Source organism: Hyla sarda, chromosome 13 (assembly GCF_029499605.1).
Source record: "Hyla sarda isolate aHylSar1 chromosome 13, aHylSar1.hap1, whole genome shotgun sequence".
Classification (NCBI taxonomy): Eukaryota; Metazoa; Chordata; class Amphibia; order Anura; family Hylidae; genus Hyla; species Hyla sarda.
Genome location: NC_079201.1, coordinates 23,027,649 through 23,048,289, shown reverse-complemented (window position 1 = coordinate 23,048,289; position 20,641 = coordinate 23,027,649). Strand labels below are relative to the sequence as shown.

The window sequence follows — 20,641 nt, the reverse complement described above, 5'->3', positions numbered from 1 at the left end:
GATAGCAATTCAATAGCACATCAGCAGGTAGATGTCACAGAACACCAAGTAGGCTGGATCTGTAAGATGACAGTATCCCAACTCTGGTGCTGTCAGGCGGTGATGTGAATCAAAGGCCACGAGGATGCCGTCCTTTGACTGGCAAGATTTTGTCTCTTTTGTCAGATTAAAACACTGTCTTTATATTCTGGTTATGGCTAGAAACCAAAGAATTACACAAACACACACAAAAAAAAAAAAAACACTAACACAGACTTAGTTTGACATTAAAAAATATAATTGATATGCAAGACATTTCATTGAATTGGAAATAAAAAGGAAATTATTTCCTGTTTTGTATACTTTTTTTTTTTCTGACATGGCACAACCCTGCAGTATTCACCACTATAAGATCCATACAGCATTTCATGGCCAGAATGATCATGACCTATCTATACAAGCCCTTCAGTAATAGAAAACATTACTATTTGTCATGGATACCATGACCCCGGATACCCCTTGCAATGCATTATATGGTGCTGATAGGAAAATAAAACCAAAAAAAAAAAATTACAGTTAACTGGAAGGGCTCAGAGTAATACAGTAATTGCGTGTTTTACGAGGGGGAAAAACTGCATTGGGAAAAATTGCACTCAAAGTAACACGGTAAATAAGAAAAATATTTGTTAGCTATTATGGGCCAGAGAATAAAAATAAATAACTAAAGTGGATTTCATGTATTTATTTTTTAAAACACATCCACTGCTTTTAGGGTATGAACACATGACAGATGTGTAGCATAAATTTGTATGATTCAAAGGGGTTATCCAGGAAAAAACTTTTTTTTATATATCAACTGGCTCCAGAAAGTTAAACAGATTTGTAAATTACTTCTATTAAAAAATCTTAATCCTTTCAGTACTTATGAGCTTCTTAAGTTAAGGTTGTTCTTTTCTGTCTAAGTGCTCTCTGATGACATGTGTCTCGGGAACTGTCCAGTTTAGAAGCAAATCCCCATAGCAAACCTCTTCTAAACTGGGCGGTTCCCGAGACACGTGTCATCAGAGAGCACTTAGACAGAAAAGAACAACCTTAACTTCAGAATAACTAGTTTTAGAGACTTTATAGGACGAATTTGCTTTTTACACTGATGGGCTGAATGACATCTGCCCATTCACTGGTGGATCCAAATTGAGCAAATTAAGCGTATTTCTTATGGCTCCTGAATACACACACGTAAGCCCTGGTTTCCTGGCACCTCTATGATCTTCAGAAGCTCATAAGTACTGAAAGGATTAAGATTTTTTTTAATAGAAGTAATTTACAAATCTGTTTAACTTTCTGGAGCCAGTTGATCTATGTAAAAAAAAGAATTTTCCTGGATAACCCCTTTAAGATCATCTGTTTTGGGTACTTTTGGCAGCAAGCACATGGATCTTTGCAAACCTTATTTAAGTTAATGGGCTAAATTCACACTAATGGCCCTTACTGGTGACCAAATGCATTGCAAGTCCCTTTGTCCATACGAGGGCTCCTTTAGCAACACCCAGACTATTTAATGCATCCTGAGGAGTAAATTATACAGAGAGGATGGTTTGGCCTTTAGTACCAGTCAAACGCCAATACAAAAAAATAAACCTGCCCCAGTATGATTCTATGAGACAGGTTTCCTCTGAAGTAGTATATATATATATGCAATAATTCATCTTTAAATTACGTCCTCCATAGACTGGGTTACAATAACCTCAGACAACATGATTCTAGTGTATTTTTAGCTTCCAGGCATTAAGAAGTCAACAGTGACTATCTCACCTCGGCCAACATAAAATCATCATTATGTCAATCTAACTACTTGGCTTTAAAATGAAACACATTAGATAAAAAAGTAATATATATTATATAAGATGATGACATTTATCACACAGTCACTCCAAATTCATTGTTTAAAAAATAAATGTGGGGGAAAATTAAATATTAAAAGAAAAGAAAAAAAGAAAAAAAAAAAGAAAAAAAGTTTTCACCCTTTCACCAGCAAAACCCTATAAATATTTGCCACCGTACTTTATCCAGATCACACACTTCCTCTCAAAACGCAGACTTAAATCAGAATACAGAACATAAATATTTTAAACAAAAAGACAAAAAAAATAAACAGAAAAACATCTAGTAGCACCTAGAACCAAAACGAAAAAAAAAAAAATAATAATTTTGTCTAGAAAAAGAAACCTAAATTGCTTAAAACCCATACAGTAGCAAATGGGTGAAAAAAAATTAAAAAAATATCCCATTTCCGTAAGACGCGTCGGTGAAACTCCTGCACTGCCAGAGAGGCAGCTGTGGCAGCACAGGGGTTAGACGTTTGCATGTAAAGGCTAAAAGAAACAATATGGAGTCCAGTTTTCCCAGTCCCATAATGTGTTTCTATAGGTATTCAAGCAGCCACGTTAAGCCGCCCCACGTCCTGTAGGAAGAGAAGTCCGTGTGTAGGATGAGAGAAGGGTCACTCGCGTCCATTTATTCTCCCAGAATGAGTTTGACGAAGGACGCCACATCAGTGTTCTTAGATGCATGTAGCGTAAAAAATGGGTGTTGCTGCAGGGGAGATAATAAAAAAGGTTTTTATTTTCTTTATTTTTGCACTTTTGCTTTTTCTTTCTCGCTTTCTAATAGCTATAACGCCTTCAATTTTCCACCTAAAGACCAATACTTCATATTATCACTCATAATATCACTCAATTTACCAGAAAACCTACAAAACCCTCAAAAAATTATTTGTGGGGCCAAATAGAAAAAAATAAACACTTTGCAACTTTTGGGGGCTTCAATGGGCACCGTCAGATACAAAAACTTTTGATATGTTGTAAAGCATGCAAAACGTTTAGCAATTGCTTTCAATAGAACATTTTCAGTATTTCATACTGAAAAAGCCAGTCAAACAACTGCCCCCTCTTGGACATATACTAGTCCTGCTGTGTCCATGCATCATGGACACACTTCCTTGATTGACAGCTGTGAGTGCAGGGCTCACACCTGGGAGGAAAAATCCTCCCACTGTCAGCTTGTGTCCGGCTACTGTCAGTGAGGACAAGCTGGGAGTTGTAGTTTTGCTAATGGTAAAGGAGATGTGAGCAGACAGCATACTGAGGGAGGGGGCGGAGACCTGCACAGTGAGGCCACGCCCCCTCCCTTTGAGAGGAATTCAGACTTGTGAGCTAAATTAAAAGTGTAATAAAATAAATAAAGATGACACATAAAAATTTGATGTACATGGTCAGAATTCGGTAACGAGTGATATATTTAAAAAAAAATGTGTAATTTAGTTGGATCTGACGGGTACGATTTCAGTTTCTGTGCAGTGCAGTTTTTGGTAAAAAGGACACCATCTTTATTCTGTAGGTCCATGCAATTAAAATGATACATGATTTATATAGATTACATTTTATTTTGCTACTTGTAAAAAAACTTTTTGAAAAAAAAAAAAAAAAAAAAAAAGTATGCTTAAAATTGTTCTCTTCTGACTCCCTTAACGCTTATAATTTTTTTGGTATGCAGATGTGAGGGCTCATTTTTTTTTGCGCCGTTATCTGTAAAATTCTATTGGTACCATTTTTGATTTGATGGGACTTTTTGAACGCTTTTTATTCATTTTTTTTCCGGTATATGAAGCAACCAAAAATATGCAACCGGGAACCACTGGGTATGATGTGCGCTCAGCTCCTAAACTCGCTTCATATAACTGGAGCAGGACTAGGGCATACAGGTATGCCCAATGTTCTTAAGGTGTTAAAATTATAATAATACTAATAATTAAAAACAGCACAAGAATGTGTCATATGGCACATGGACCTAAAATAAAACAAAGAAAATGTCAGGGGCTTTGATCCTAAGATGATCAGTTAGTTCTCCTGACATAAAACTCTCAATTCTTTTTTCTTCAAACTTTGTATTGGGCCATTGCTCTGTTATTCCTCCTGGAAACACAACTAAATTGAAAACTGTGCGTTACTATTCCCCCTTCTCAATGAGGCCTGTCCCTACATACTAAAACATGGTTAAAATAGTGTGCAAGGACTCACAGAGTGGTTACAACTAGAGATGAGCGAACTTACAGTAAATTCGATTTGTCACGAACTTCTCGGCTCGGCAGTTGATGACTTTTCCTGCATAAATTAGTTCAGCTTTCCGGTGCTCCGGTGGGCTGGAAAAGGTGGATACAGTCCTAGGAGACTCTTTCCTAGGAATGTATCCACCTTTTCCAGCCCACCGGAGCACCTGAAGGCTGAACTAATTTACGCAGGAAAAGTCACCAACTGCCGAGCCGAGAAGTTCGTGACGAATCAAATTTACTGTAAGTTCGCTCATCTTTAGTTACAACCAATTCAGTCATACATTTCAAGTAACAACAGGGGAATAGAGAGTCTTAATAAAAGATACACCATATTTCTCCTTTTTAGTAAATACCTGGCTCTCCTGACATTTAGGGGTTTATTGGTTTTAGAAAATTGTATGTGTATTTTTGCAACAAATAGTTTTATAGTACAACAGACTACAAAGAAAATCCTCCGGAGTACTAAAATTATACTGGCAAGAAGTAGGGAATCAAGAAAAACGAGGATGACTGCAGGAACTTCATTCTGTAACCCTGGGGACACTTTGTTCTGTAAAGGAGCTGTAGACTGTAAGAGTAGATTATTGCTATATTAGATTGTTTGCATTTTTTGCTCTTAACCCCTTAAGGATCAGGGGCTTTTCAGTTTTTGCACTTTCCTTTTTTCCATATTAAGTCTTATTTTTTGCGCCACCAATTCTAATTTTTATTTACATTTTTTTTTTTATGGGAAAAGGGGGGTGATTCTTACTTTTATTAGGGAAGGGGTGAAATCATCTTTATTAACTTTTCAGTCAAACTTTTTTTCTGCAGTGTTATAGTCCCCTCTAGTGGCTATAGTACTGCACACACTGATCTGCTACACAGATCATTGCCGTGCATTAACATGGCAATGATCAGTGTTCTTGGCGGCCAATCGCTCAAGCCAGGATTTCAGGCTTGGAGCAATCAATCGCCGATAGGACGCGCAGGAGGCAGGTAAGGCACCCTTCTGCTGCATCCTAACTGATCGGGACATCGTGATTTCACCGCAATGGTCCCGATCAGCCCGACTGTGCTGCCAGGAGTGTATTTTTTATTACTTTAGACGCGGCGATCAAATTTGAACACCGCATCTAAAGGGTTAATATCACGCGGCACAACGTTTGGTGCCACACGCTATTAGCCCAGGGTCCCGTCTTTCATTAGCCGACGGGACCGAACCGCTATGACAGGTATTACAGTTTACTACACTTTTGTCCAAATCAATTGATAGCCGTGCCTTGTAAACAAAAGGATTCAATGTTTGGAGTGGAGTGCTGTGACCTGATTGTGAAGGGGGGGTGGGGGGGGGTAAGGAAGGACCGTGCATTGCCAGCCATCCAAAATGCACATACAGACACTCCCATGATCATGAAAGGTCCAGCAACATGACTAATCTGACTTAGCTTATTAAAAAACTTAATTTGGGGAAAATGCCTTTAGAATAGGTTCACATGTACCTTACTTACTGCAGATTTCATGGATTTAAGTGTGTGTTATCAGCAAGTTTGTGTGTGCGTGAAATCTGCACATTAAGCAGTGTATTTACTTGCAGATTTCACACAAAGAACCCGCTATTTGCATACTAAGAGATTACTGTGGATTTTCCGAAGTAATGTTCATGATAACGTACCTTAAAAGATCTCTGTAAACAGTTATCACCTATACCTACCATAAGCTCTGCGTAAGTTGGACGCTCTTTGGAATTCTTCTTCAAGCTGCAAATAGAGCAAAGTTTATGTAAGACTCACAAACAGAAAAATTATATTAGGACATTTACAATGGAGACACGGCCCAAGGTCATAACCACCAGGCCGGGTTCTTCTGACGCTGTAAGGGTGCGTTCCCACATGGCGTATATGCAGCGTATTTCACGCTGTGCAAAATTTACGGCAGCAGCGGGAAATACGCTGCGTATTCCTTGCTCACAATACACACAGGGCTTTCCGGCAGCAGCCCTATGTGTGCAGTGAGTTTTGGAGGGGAGCCGCGCGTCACAGTCCCGCCTGCACACGGCCCCGCCTCTAAAACTCACTACACACATTGGGCTGCCACCGGAAAGCCCTGTGTACATAGTGAGCAAGGAATATGCAGCGTATTTACCGCTGCTGCCGTAAATTTTGCGCAGCATGAAATACGCTGCGTATACGCCATGTGGGAACGCACCCTAAAGAGGGTTTTCTGTCCGTTTTCAAAAAAGGATCAGGTGCAAAACCACAAACATTTTCTCACTTCTGGCCCTACGTCACTGCTGCTCTGAAATGCCTGACAAAGGTGTCCGGGATACGCCACCATAGACCCTGAACACAATTCCGCAGCCACAAGCAAATGTAGGGTGAGGTTACTGGATAACGTCTGCTGGGAAGTCTAGAGAATCTAGGCCAGGGAACAAGCAGAGGAATATATATTTTTGACATATCCAGCTAACTAGCCCTTTTTTGGGAGAGAGAATTGTCCATGGGATGCAATGGGGTTTTCAGCTTCCTCATCAGGATCATTTCAGTCAGTGACCTAGTAGTTGCCATTCTTCCATCCCGGCTAGAGCTGCAGATAGGCCAGGTAACTTGCATGAAAATCCACCTCTACAATAAGTGACTGCAATAAGGTCAGGTGGGTTTCTGGAGCCAAAAAGAGCAATAGGAGGACCTCACCCAGTGCCCAGAATACAGAGACTGATTTTTAATCCAATCACCAAGATTTACTTTTCTCTTAATCATTAATATGCAGAAATTTCCCTTAATGGTTGTAAATGGGTTTGAAAACAAATACAAAAGCAGAATACTTAAAGGGGTTATCCAGGAAAAATGGTTTTTATATATATCAACTGGCTCCAGAAAGTTAAACAGATTTGTAAATTAATTCTATTAAAAAATCTTAATCCTTTCAGTACTTATAAGCTTCTGAAGTTAAGGTTGTTCTTTTCTGTCTAAGTGCTCTCTGATGACACGTCTCGGGAAACGCCCAGTTTAGAAGCAAATCCCCATAGCAAACCTCTTCTAAACTGGGCGTTTCCCGATACACTTGTCATCAGAGAGCACTTAGACAGAAAAGAACAACCTCAACTTCAGAAGCTCATAAGTACTGAAAGGATTAAAAAAAATTAATAGAAGTCATTTACAAATCTGTAACTTTCTGGAGCCAGTTGATATATATAAAAAAGTTTTTTCCTGGATAACCCCTTTAAGTATTCACACCCAATGGGTGGACATAACAGCAGCTGGACAGCAACAAGGGTCAGTGTCACAGTCACATCCGTCACAACGCGGCCTCGCCACTTCTCACTTCTGGAATAAAGTTACCCATCCTTAGTCAGGATGTTTCCTGTGATTGCTTCCGGTCCAGTGATCTTGGGGAAACTTTCCAGACAGACAATAGCAAGACAGGTTGCATCAGGCATGACCAGTAAAACGTGAGCTGTTACACTAATAATGGCCAGGCCTAAGGGTTTCCTGAAATCTATGGGGAAACTGCAGGATATACTTTTCCTGTTTCTGCTTAGTGGTAAACACATTGCTCATATTTACTAAATTAACTAGGTTAAGTTCCTACGGTATTATTAATATGTTAAGAGTACAGACCCCCCTAGTAGTGACGAATAAGGAGCCAATAATGCAACCACATCTTAGCCCCTATGCTGCTAAAGCTCTACCATCTAAATAAAAATGAATAATAATAAAATTAAAATTAGTGTATGGCATAGTTTGTTTGCTGAACAGCTGAACCACCATCACCACATCTATAAATTAAACAGGTACCTGGGGATAAACTAACCAAAAATTACATACTTATGTTGGTTTGTCAGGCAGCAAGAATGGGCATAAGACTATGGGAGCACAAAAGGGGCACAGAGCTCTCTACACCACTAATGCATTATTAATCAGATTTTCATTATCATTACTGTAGATGGAGCAGCTGCTAGACTGTGTCCATGTTAGGGGTTTACTTCTCCATTCATTCTTAAGATAGATTCCCCCAAATTCAGTGTCTTGCAGTGAATTGAAACCAATCAGCAGATTTTAGCATATATAATGCTTGGCAATGTGTTCTATACAGTGGTCCCTCAACATACGATGGTAATCCGTTCCAAATGGACCATCGTTTGTTGAAACCATCGTATGTTGAGGGATCCGTGCAATGTAAAGTATAGGACAGTGGTCTACAACCTGCGGACCTCCAGATGTTACAAAACTACAACACCCAGCATGCCCGGACAGCCGTTGGCTGTCCGAGCATGCTGGGAGTTGTAGTTTCTCAACATCTGGAGGTCTGCAGGTTGAAGACCACTGGTAGAGGAAGTTGTCCCTGGGCGGGGACTTACACTCACCAGCTCCGGTCGCTGTGGCTCCGCCCCGATGGCTTGAATGACGCCTCGCGTCATTAAGTTATATAAAGTTAACCTTATAGCTTAATATCTTCATCATCCCTGGGGGAACAAAATGTCCCCCGGGGATGGGGAGGATAATGATTTTAGCATATATAATACATTGCCAAGTGTTATATATGCTAAGATCTGCTGATTGGTTCCCTTTAAGCTTATACAGATTGTTAATTCCCAGGAGCCATTTAGTAGGACCAAACTGCAGTTTTACCCCTTGTGGACATCTTACATACAGCCTCTACAATTTCCTGTACTTTGCAGATCCTGATCCAGCATAAAAGAAATTACTACAGGATAAAAAAGGTATGGCAGTCATCGGTTGAGGTAAGACTTGATATCCTAAAGCCAAATGTACTCAAAAAGTAAACTGAAACTCCAGCATTTAAAGACATATCCCTTAACCAAAGGATAGGGGGTAGGTGTCTGATCACGAAGGGGAAATGTGGCCCGAATCATTCTGCTGCATGGGATCGGCAAATACACTCCATATATTCTCTATGGGAGCTCCAGGAATACTCAGGCGTTGTACTCTGGTATCTCCGGAGCACACATAGAAAATGCAGGAGCATTTGTCAACCCCGAGCTCCATACAGCAGGGTGATTAAGGGCATAAGGTTTTTAAACGCTGGAGCTTTAAACTGTAGCACCATATTGGGCTTACTCGTTTCTACCCCTTTCCACTCAATGACCCATCCTTTGCCCCTGGGAGTAGAGTATGGGTAGTCTTCCGTTAATGTGGCTTCTGGCCATGTCACAAAATTACAGGATTTAAATAAATAAATCATGGGTTCTTTCTTCCAAAACTGGGCCATATCTGTCTACAGGTTGTATGTGGTATTGCAGCTCAGCACAACAGAAATGAATATGGCTGAACTGCATCATAATAAACTACCAGTGGACAGCTGTGGCGCAGTTTCTGGAAAAAAGTGGGCCATGTTTTCTCCTAATCGCAAACAACCGCTTTAATTATGGCATACATAGTAAGGCAGATTGAGGTCCCCTAATTTCGAAAATTGCTGAGACTACCTCTTCTCATTTGATATGGCTCAAGACCAATCCTGCTAAAACAAATTACTATGAAGGAGTAGTAGAAACCACAGCACTGAGGGTCCCCAAGTACTGAAAAGCCCCGATCTACTAATCATGTGCAGCTTCCAATCCAGTGACATGACATTAGAAACACTATTTTCGACCAGCAGAGGGCGACTCTACAAAGATACGGTAATTTTTCCTTTAAATTGTATGAAGAGACATAAAAACTCTTATTGATAATGTCACAAGGAAAATAGTGGTAACAAATGAAATATTTTACAACACAAAATATATTAATATTTCAAATAAATATATTAAATATATTACAAATATTTCACCTCCAGAGGGAAGGAAACACAAAGCTCTATGACAGGCAGAGTCAACCTTCGGCACTGCTGATATTTTGGACTACATTTCCCATGATGCTCTTGCAGCATTTTGGCTGGACATTGACTTACAGGATGGATACCTATACATGGCAGCAGAGAGACAGTTTTTCCTTCTGGAGGAGAGCTGATCTGCCTGATAAACTACAAACACCAGCTGGATCTCCTCAAGGAGAAACTGCACCATCTACAAGATACAGACATTGCAAAAGTTTAACACCATGCAAATATAATTCAACTATTGTCACTCACCACTGTGAGGTAAAGTCAACAAAATCTGCAGAAAACTTGTCCGCAGGCAGCTGTGGAGATGGCTCCTCCACTACCTGTTTGAGTTGCTGGAAAGGAGTTCCCCAGGAGTCGTAGGGAAACCGCAGGATGGCCAGCTCAATCTAAAAAGACACAAGAGAATGACATCACAGATAGGAGTCGCATCATGGAGAAGTTCTGATGTAATAGCACTGGCTGACATATTTATACATAGATTTCTTGAAACCCCCCCCCCCCCCCCCCCCCCCCGACCTACGATGGCCCCGACATACGATGGCCTCTCAGAGGCCATCACATGTTGAAGGCAGCATCAACATACGATGCTTTTGTATGTCGGGGCCATCGCATGAACGGCTATCCGGCAGCGCAAACTGCTTCAGCTGCTACCGGATAGCCTGCATCGGCGGCGCTCTCCATCGTCGTCATCACGTCGCTGCGCACGCCGTCCTGTCATCCAATAGGAGCGGGGTGCGTAGCGACGTGATGGCGGTGATGGAGAGCGAGGATGCCATGGAAGCATGGGTCTAGCCGGAGCGTCGGGGACGCGGCGACAACGATGGAAGGCGACATCCAGGGCAGCGGTGACGTTCTGGAGCGGCGGGGACAGGAGAGTATAACCTCCAATACCAGTGGTCTTCAACCTGCGGACCTCCAGATGTTGCAAAACTACAACTCCCAGCATGCCCGGACAGCCAACAGCTGTGTAGATCACTGTCCTATACTTTACATTGCAAGGATCCCTCAACATACTTTGATTTCAACAAATGATGGTCCATTTGGAACGGAGTACCATCGTATGTTGAGGGACTACTGTATTTACTTATGCCCCTTATGTGGTATACATAGATTCTAGAAGTAAAATTATCAGCACCAAAAGCAAAGACTGTGGTTAACCTACAGTAATAACCGTCAAGAATATATAGAACTGTATGACTCTGCTGCCACCATGAGATGAAAAGTTCTAACTGCACCCTAATACTCTAAACAGCATTTCTATGGTTTCTACATCCCCAGCACCAAAGAGCAAAATTCTTTATATGCAAGTTACCAAAAAATGACACCAACGTACTTGTTGAGCGACAAGGAATGGCCAATTCCTATACTCCTATAGGTCTTAGCAGCCTAGAAAGTGGTTGCATATTACTAGCACAGTAAACTCCAACTTGTGGCTCAACTGCTGTTGGAAAACTTTACTACTCTAAGCATGCTGGGAGTTGTAGTTTTGCAGTAACTACACAGGCTGGAACACACTGGGGTAGTGATTAGAGATGAGCGAACTTACAGTAAATTCGATTCGTCACAAACTTCTCAGCTTGGCAGTTGATGACTTATCCTGCATAAATTAGTTCAGCTTTCAGGTGCTCCCGTTGGCTGGAAAAGGTGGATACAGTCCTAGGAGACTTTTTCCTAGTACCGTATCCACCTTTTCCAGCCCACCGGAGCACCTGAAAGCTGAACTAATTTATGCAGGATAGGTGCCGAGCCGAGAAGTTCGTGACGAATCGAATTTACTGTAAGTTCGCTCATCTCTAGTAGTGATATATCTACACTGTCTGGCTGCCGGGGAGATTTTGATCTAAGGAAAATCAACACTTACCATAGTAATTCCCAAACTCCAAATGTCAGACTTAACGCTGTATCCTTTCTGATTCAGCTCGGGGTTTATCCTTTCAGGCTACATAAAAGTGAAAGAAAGGTTTTTCATTATGCAGAACTTCAGGACTTCGCATAGAGAGTCTATTTTCCTATTGTATTCAGTCTCTTTCTCGTTTATTTGCTACTGTGAAAGTTAGGTAACAGCAAGTATGGCAGACAATACACCAACTATGAAGGTTATCACCCAGCTTGTCTAGACTTCTAAAAGACATACAGTCATGGCCGTAAATGTTGGCACCCATGAAAATGAAGTATTTCTCACAGAAAAGGATTGCAGTAACACATGTTTTGCTATACACATGTTTATTCCCTTTGTGTGTATTGTAACTAAACCAAAGAAAAGAAGGGGGAAAAAAAAGCAAATTGGACATAATGTTACACCAAACTCCAAACATGGTCTGGACAAAATTATTGGCACCCTTTCAAAATTGTGGAAAAATAATATTGTTTCAAGCATGTGATGCTCCTTTAAACTCACCTGAGGCAAGTAACAGGTTTTTGGCAATATAAAAATCACACATGAAAGCAGATAAAATGGAGAGAAGTTCACTTAGTCTTTGCATTGTGTGTCTGTGTGCCACACTAAGCATGGACAACAGAAAGAGGAGAAGAGACATGGCTGAGGACTTGATAACCAAAATTGTGGAAACATATCAACAATCACAATGTTACAAGTCCATCTCCAGAGATCTAGATTTGCCTTTGTCCAAATAATTTTTTTTATTCACATATACAATAGGTCTACTTTATGTTTGCATCATAAAATTGACGAGTTTTTACTTTTGGAAGACACCAGAGGGCTTCAAAGTTCAGCAGCAATTTTCCAATTTTTCACAAAATTTACAACCTCACAATTTTTAGGGGACCAGTTCAGGTTTGAAGTAGATTTGAAGGGTCTTCATCTTAGAAATACCCCACAAATGACCCCATTATAAAAACTGCACCCCCCAAAGTATTCAAAATGACATTCAGTAAGTGTTTTAACCCTTTAGGTGTTTCACAGGAATAGCAGCAAAGTGAAGGAGAAAATTCCCAATCTTCATTTTTTACACTCGAATGTTCTTGTAGACCCAATTTTAGAATTTTTACAAGGGGTAAAAGGAGAAAATTTATACTTATGTTTGTAGCCCAATTTCTCTCGAGTAAGCACATACCTCATATGTCTATGTAAAGTGTTCGGCGGGAGCAGTAGAGGGCTCAGAAGCGAAGGAGCGACAAGGGGATTTTGGAGAGTAAGTTTTTCTGAAATGGTTTTTGGGGGGCATGTTGCATTTAGGAAGCCCCTATGGTGCCAGAACAGCAAAAAAAAAAAAAAAAACACATGGCATACCATTTTGGAAACTAGACCCCTTGAGGAACGTAACAAGGAATAAAGTGAGCCTTAATACCCCACAGGTGTTTCACGATTTTTGCATATGTAAAAAAAAAATAATAATAATTTCACAAAAATGTGTGTTTCCCCCCAAATTTCACATTTTTACAAGGGTTAATAGCAGAAAATACCCCCAAAAATTTGTAACCCCATCTCTTCTGAGTATGGAGGTACCCCATAAGTTGACCTGAAGTGCACTACAGGCGAACTACAATGCTCAGAAGAGGAGTCATATTTGGCTTTTTGAGAGCAAATTTTGCTCGGGGGCATGTCGCATTTAGGGAGCCCCTATGGTGCCAGGACAGCAAAATAACCCCCACACGGCATACCATTTTGGAAACTAGACCCCTTGAGGAACGTAAAAAGGGGTACAGTGAGCATCCCCCCCACTGGTGTCTGTCAGATCTTTGGAACAGTGGGCTGTACAACATTTTTAATTTGCACAGCCCACTGTTCCAAAGATCTATCAGACACTAGTGGGGGGTAAATTCTCACTGCACCCCTCATTACATTCCGTGAGGGGTGTAGTTTCCGAAATGGGGTCACATGTGGGGTTTTGTGTTTTTGCGTTTGTCAAAACCGCTGTAACAATCAGCCACCCCTGTGCAAATCACCTCAAATGTACATGGTGCACTCTCCCTTCTGGGCCTTGTTGTGCGCCCGCAGAGCACTTTGCGCCCACATATGGGGTATCTCAGTAGTCGGGAGAAATTGTATTACAAATTTTGGGGGGCTTTCTTCCCTTTTAACACTTTTCAAAATGAAAAGTATAGGGCAATACCAGCATGTTAGTGTAGACCCCAACTTCACCTTTTCATAAGGGGTGAAAGGAGAAAAAGCCCCCCAAAATTTGTAGTGCAATTTCTCCCGAGTACGGCGATACCCCATATGTGGCCCTAAGCTGTTGCCTTGAAATACGACAGGGCTCCGAAGTAAGAGAGCGCCATGCGCATTTGAGGCCTGAATTAGGGATTTGCATAGGGGTGGACATTGGGAATCACTGGCATAAAATACCCCTAACAGGGTGCCTCCAGCTGTTGCAAAACTCCCAGCATGCTTGGACAATCAACGGCTGTCCGGCAATACTGGGAGTTGTTGTTTTGCAACAGCTGGAGGCTCCATTTTGGAAACAGTGCCGTACCAGACGTTTTCCATATTTATTGGGGAGGGGGGCTGTGTAGGGGTATGTGTATATGTAGTGTTTTTTACTTTTTTTTGTGTTAGTGTAGTGTAGTGTTTTTGGGGTACAGTCACAAGGGCGGGGGATTACAGCGAGTTTCCTGCTGCGAGTTTGAGCTGCCGCGCAAAATTTGCTACATCGCAAACTTGCAGCCTGATACTCACTGTAAGCCTCCTGCCCATGTGAATGTACCCTGTACATTCACAAGGGGGGGGGGACCTCCAGCTGTTGCAAAACTACAACTCCCAGCATGCACAGTATCAGTGCATGCTGGTAGTTATTGTTTTGTAACAGCTGGAGGCACACGGGTTGGGAAACACTGAGTTAGGAAACAGACAATGTTTCCCAACCAGTGTGCCTCCAGTTGTTGCAAAACCACAACTCCCAAACATTCTCAGTCATGCTGGAAGTAGTAGTTTGGCAACATCTTTAGAGCCAGATGTTGCCAAACTACAACTCCCAGCATGCTTGGAGTTGTAGTTTTGCAACATCTGGAGGACTACAGTTTGCAGACCATTAATACAGTGGTTCCCAATCTGTGCCCTTCCAGATGTTGCAAAACTACAACTCCCAGTATGCCCTTACTGTCCAGGCATGCTGGGAGTTGTAGTTCTGAAACATCTGAAGGGCCAGATGTTACAGAACTACAACTCCCAGCATGCCTGGACAGTAAAGGCATGCTGAGGATGTATAGTTCTGCAACATCTGGAAGGGCAAAGTGGTCTCCAAACAGTGGACCTCCAGATGTTGCAAAACTGCAACTCCCAGCGTGCCCAGATGCCAAGGGCTGTCTATGCATGCTGGGAGTTGTAGTGTAAGGGGACCAGATGGAGCAGTCCAGATCGTTTTACGGCGGTCTGGACTGCTGCAAAGGTCCCGTGCCGCCGAAGATCCACTCACCTGTCGCCACCGCCGCCGGGATCCGGGTCTTCAGGGACGAGGAAAGTACCGGGGCCGGGCCCCAGCACTCCCCCGCCGCGTCCACCGGTCTTCCTCTCGTTCTCTCCGGACTTCCAGGGGCCGGGCAGGGCGGGAGGAGGTAACTGCCCCCCCCCCCACCTGCGATTGGTCAATTAGCTAACCGAGGAATCGCAGGGGATAGGAGGAGGTGGCAACGATCGCCGACATGGGGGGGCAGACATGGCCCCCCTCGGCGTTTGCCCTGGATGCCTGCTGAAGCATTTCAGCAGGCATCCGCTTCCGATCTCTGCCCGGCAGGGACTGGAAAACACCAGGACGTACGGGGACATCCTGGGTCCTTAAAGCCCAGGGTGCGGGGACGTCCCTGTACGTCCTGTGTCCTTAAGAGGTTAAAGCACTGTTTTCCCATCATGTGACCATAAAGCTGTTGCAAAACTAGCATGCCCTAAGAGCATGTCATTTACAGACAAGGCAGAGAGTAAGTCACCCTTTAAAGTTTGTGATGCCTCCGTAAATCCTCAATCAGCAGACCTAACAAATCAAATAATTACACAATACAGCACTACCATGTCTGTGTACAGTACAGTAAGCTCAGCTGTATTCAGGTGGGTAGGGACGACGTGCACAGCTGTATGGGACAAAAGCAGCATTATGTAGCAGTGAAGGGAGTAGGATTATTTATGAATAATTTTCCCTTATATATTTACATGCCCATATTTCACCAGTCAGGGCAGCACTTACAGCCATGTACGGTTTGCAGCCAGCGTCCATCGTTTTGGCAACAGAATCTACTAAGTATCCACTGATTCCGAAGTCACACATCTTCACCTGGCCCTGCTTATTGATGAGAACATTGGAAGGTTTCACATCTACAAACAAAAAGAAAATGTTTTTAGTGAAAGGAAACATAAAAAAAAAAAAAAATACAGAGTTGCATATACCATTTAAAAAATTAATTCTAAAAAAAAAGTGATCAAAAAGTCCCATCAAAACAAAAATGGTACTGATAACTACTTTTCAGGATAAGGAGAAGAACAAGCAAACTTGCTTTTTCTGCACACTACAGAGATGATCAATTGGATTGAGATCTTAAGAATTTGGAGGCCAAATCATCCTCATTCTTGAGCAATGTTTGCAGGGTGGCTGGGGGAATTAACCTGCTACCCACTGCCCTTAGGGGATCCTGCTGCCATGAAGTCTGTACAATGTTTACATAGGTGGTCTTTGCCACCATAACGTTCACATTACACCCGCCCACCTATATGATGCAGATCGCGATTGATCATACCAAATCACCTTCTTTGATTGTTCCATGGTCCAGTTCTGATGCTCACATGTCCATTATAGGTGCTTTTGGAACCTTGGCTCAACAGCAAGCTGCAATGCCCTGTGTGTTCTGACACCTCTACCTCACGGTGAGCATTTTTCAGCAGTTTGCAGTTTTTCTGTAGGATCAGATCAGATGGGCCTGCCTTTACTTATTACACACCAGTAACCACTGGGCGCCCATGACCCTGTCACCTGTCCCTGGTTGTCTTCCTAGGATGCCTTTGGTAGGTGCTGGCCACTACCTAACAGGAACACCCCTCAAGACCTGCTGTTTTGGAGATAGTGTGTCCAGTTGTCTAGTAACCACAACTTGGCACTTGTCACAGTCATTCTGACACTTACACGTGCCCATTTTTCCTGTTTATAAAAATCTAATTCAAGGACAAACAAATTGTTTCTTTCTGCCCATTACATCCTATTCCTTAGCGAGCGCCATTATCACAATATAACAAAATGGAGGAGATGGACAACAGGAATTCCTTTGCGCACTGCTGGGACATATATAGTTAAATATGGAGATTATTCATACAAAAAATAAAAACAATAAAACCACTTTATTTGTACAAAGAATCTCCGAATTGAATTATATAGGTCCCGGCAGTGCGCAAAGGAATTTCCGTTGACATCGTTCACATTTATTTGAGTGTTCTGCCTCCATTTGCACAACACCACAAGGTGAGAGAGTTACTCATCATTCCTTCGTTCATAGATATGGATTGGTACTTGTTTATTCCGCACATGGGAGCGCTCTATATCTTTTATTATCACATTATTCATTTTACCTGACAGTGAATTTATTGTTCTAGAAGATCGGTGGAAGTTTTCTTTTGGATGGAACAGAGTTCCACTGGTTAAGTCTTACCACCAATGCTACCAGTGCACATGAAACTTTCAGAATGAGTCAGGACTTACTAGATTGTCCTGTGTCATGTGACGTAAGAATAGGAAGTTGGAAAGCAAATAACAATGGACATGTCCAGTAAGTGCAGTAAACCAGACATACCTGACACCACACGTACATGGCAAGGGGGGTACTTACCTCTATGGATCACAGAGAGTTTACTATGTAGATGTTCTAATGCTCTAACAATCTGTCAAGAGATAAAGATATTAAATTAGGACATGTAACGTATTCACTAGTAAAGTAAAGTAGAGGAAACCATGTATGCTCAGTCAATCACTAAGATGTGCCTAGCTACTTACAGAAACTGCTATTTTCCCCAGTATATCTTCTGGGATAGTCAAGCCTTTGTCTATGACATTCTTGTAGAATTTGTCCAGTGATGTGTCCATAAGCTCCATGCAGATCCACACATCTCCCTGCAAAGAAATTAACAAAAATGCATATAAAACCCCCACACCATGACAATTGTGTCACTGTGGCTAGAAAAAAAGATCTGTAATAAACTACCCTTATATAGGCCTAAATGTTAAACTGACGGGTGCTTTAAAGAGGTTATCCACCATAAGGAGAGTTTAGTACTTACCTGCCAGACAGTAATGGACAGGCTTAGGAAGGATCTGTGCTTGTCTTGGAGCTAAATGGCTACGTTCTAAGTCAACTATAAAGCTGTGGCTATCTTTTTGTGAACTTGCTATTTCCTGTTGGAGTTCCCTCCCTCAAACTATATGTCCCATAATTCCTTGTGTGTATGTGTGAGGTCCTCCTACACATCAGCCACCCCACCCACCCATTGAAACACACCTGTGCTCCCTTCAATGCAATAGACCAGTGTTTTCTAACCAGGGTGCCAAAAGTGTTGCAAACCTACAATTCACTGCAGAATGATCTACCTCCCACCCAACAGTCGCTCCACCCATTGATGCAAAGACAGGCTCTATATGAACATCTAACTAATGATGTAATGTCTTGGGCTGCACTGCAACCTGGGAAAACCTGAGACAACACATTTTGTATGCTGTTAAAGATAAACATTAGGCCAAAAAAAATAAATCACAGAAAATTGTGGGATCACCATGAAGCACTGGTAAAGATACTATATTATGAACTACACTAACTTTACAGCCCCTGTAGCATAGTCAAATAAAAAATGGAACACCCCTTTAGGTGTGTATTCACTTGTGCGGATATATAGTGTTAGTTCCATTTATACAGTATACCGAATTACACATGAAAGCACCCGAATACTTATACTGCCTATTACCGTTTACCTTTACTGTCTGTGGATCTACCTGTACTTCTACCTCATTCTACTTCGATACTAACATAAAAAATAACAGACTTTCTTTCTCTTTTGAGTGAAGGGGCAAGCACTGCCAGGCTTAAAGATGAGCTGTCAGTTTCAAAATTTAATTAAAAATAGTTTCCCTAACATAAAGCTAGGAAACTTTCCAACGTGACATATTGCGTATGAAGAGTGAATGTCGCTACAGCGAGCAGCTAGCAACTTAATACGTGAATGTGCACATGCAGCTTAATACGTCAGTGGAGAACTGAGTAATTCACACTGCAACAGCTGCTAGGGAGCATCTTCAACAGAGTCAGACGGCAATACCAGTGAAAACTAGTCATAGCAGTTCAATATACATTTACATAGGAGGTTGTATTGTAGTAGTTATGTTCTTGTACTTAAGAGGCTGTTTTATACTAGTTATATTATTGTACATAGGAGGCAGTATTATAATAACTTGCATACTAAACTGCTATGATTAACTTGTATCATATTATTGTATAAAGGATGCAGTATTATAATACTATACAAGTTATCTCTTTGTACTTAGGGGGCAGTATTATTGTAGTTATATTTTGTACATGAAGGCAATATTATAGCAGTTATATTACTGGTTAACATCAGAATGAGCCTAAAAAGTAATAACCAAAATATGCTTACTTCCACTTTTACCATGTAACCCTCAGTATAATCACTGATATTAATAACAGCTAGACCTGAAATTGTTCCTTAGGTTAATAAAGTATTCACTCAGTTATTTCCCAACTACAGGTTGTGTTCCAGCAAAAGCAAAGTTAAGATCCTTAAATCCCCTCAAATCAAGAGAAATACCTCTCTAAATAAAGCTCCGTAAAATGTGACAGTGAAATCACAGTCAACTGTGCGCATAGATATATCGAGGTCCATCAGCAGTCTCTTTTGTTCCTGGCTGTTCACGGTTGCCCTAATACGCTGCAAGATACAGAAACATTTTTTTAATAAATAAGAAAAAGAAGACAGAGCAGAGTTAAAAATCAGAAAAGTGTGTCCCCCTAAGCCTTAACATTAGTGGTGCACTGAAATGAAAATGTTGGTTGTGCTTGACAGAAAAACTAAACCAAATATGTATTGCCCCGATCACTTTTTTTTTTTTAAACCACTTAAAAAGGACCGAGGGCATACAGGTACGCCCTGACGTCCCGGAATTTAAGGAACAAGGGGGTACCTTTACGCCCGTGGGAATTCCGATCCCCATCGCTCGCTGGGCGGTGAACGGACCGGGATGCCTGCTGAAATCATTCAGCAGGCACCCTGTGCAAACCGCTGGGGGGGGGGGATCCTGAGACCCCCCCATGTCGGCAAAAAAAAAAGGGTGAATGGGGCTGCCCGAAACAGCCCCATTCACCCTTACCCAGCAGGAGTGAGGTGGCACAGGTGCCACCTCACGATCACGTGATTGATCGGTCGGAACTACTGACCAATCACCACCCTGCTGGGCGTCGATCGGCGCTGTGATCAGGGCCAGCAGGGGTCTCCTACCTTTGCCTGGCCCGGTGGGGGTCCCCTCATGAGCGGAGGCGGGACAGGAGCAGCAGGAGTAGCGGAAGCAGCAGTCCCAGCAGCAGGATAGAGTAGGAGGCGAGGCCTGTTCACCTCCTGCTGTTGCTTAGTAATAACTCTCAGCACGCACAGCCAAAGGGCATGCTGGGAGTTGTAGCTTTGAAACAGATAGAGTTCCAACAACTCCCAGCATGCCCTTCGGCTGTTGTGCGTGCTGGGGGTTGTAGTTATGCAAAAGCTGGAGGCACATTTTTTCTATAAAAAAGTATGCCTCCAGC

General features: G+C 42.0%; 1 protein-coding gene across 2 annotated transcripts in view; it reads right to left on the bottom strand.

The window, feature by feature from the left end:
* Window positions 1-946: 946 nt before the first annotated feature.
* MAP2K6 (mitogen-activated protein kinase kinase 6) overlaps window positions 947-20,641 on the bottom strand; it is a 70,053-nt gene continuing 50,358 nt past the window's right edge. The window contains exons 6-13 of one of the 2 annotated variants that reach the window (XM_056550202.1): window positions 19,656-19,775; window positions 17,836-17,952; window positions 17,672-17,723; window positions 16,045-16,172; window positions 11,772-11,849; window positions 10,157-10,296; window positions 5,781-5,826; window positions 947-2,571 (exon numbers count right to left, since the gene is read on the bottom strand). In XM_056550202.1, the coding sequence (XP_056406177.1) occupies window positions 2,494-2,571; window positions 5,781-5,826; window positions 10,157-10,296; window positions 11,772-11,849; window positions 16,045-16,172; window positions 17,672-17,723; window positions 17,836-17,952; window positions 19,656-19,775 (759 nt within the window). In that variant the 3' untranslated portion in view covers window positions 947-2,493. The remainder of the gene's footprint in view (window positions 2,572-5,780; window positions 5,827-10,156; window positions 10,297-11,771; window positions 11,850-16,044; window positions 16,173-17,671; window positions 17,724-17,835; window positions 17,953-19,655; window positions 19,776-20,641) is intronic. The other variant, XM_056550203.1, reaches the window with a different exon arrangement.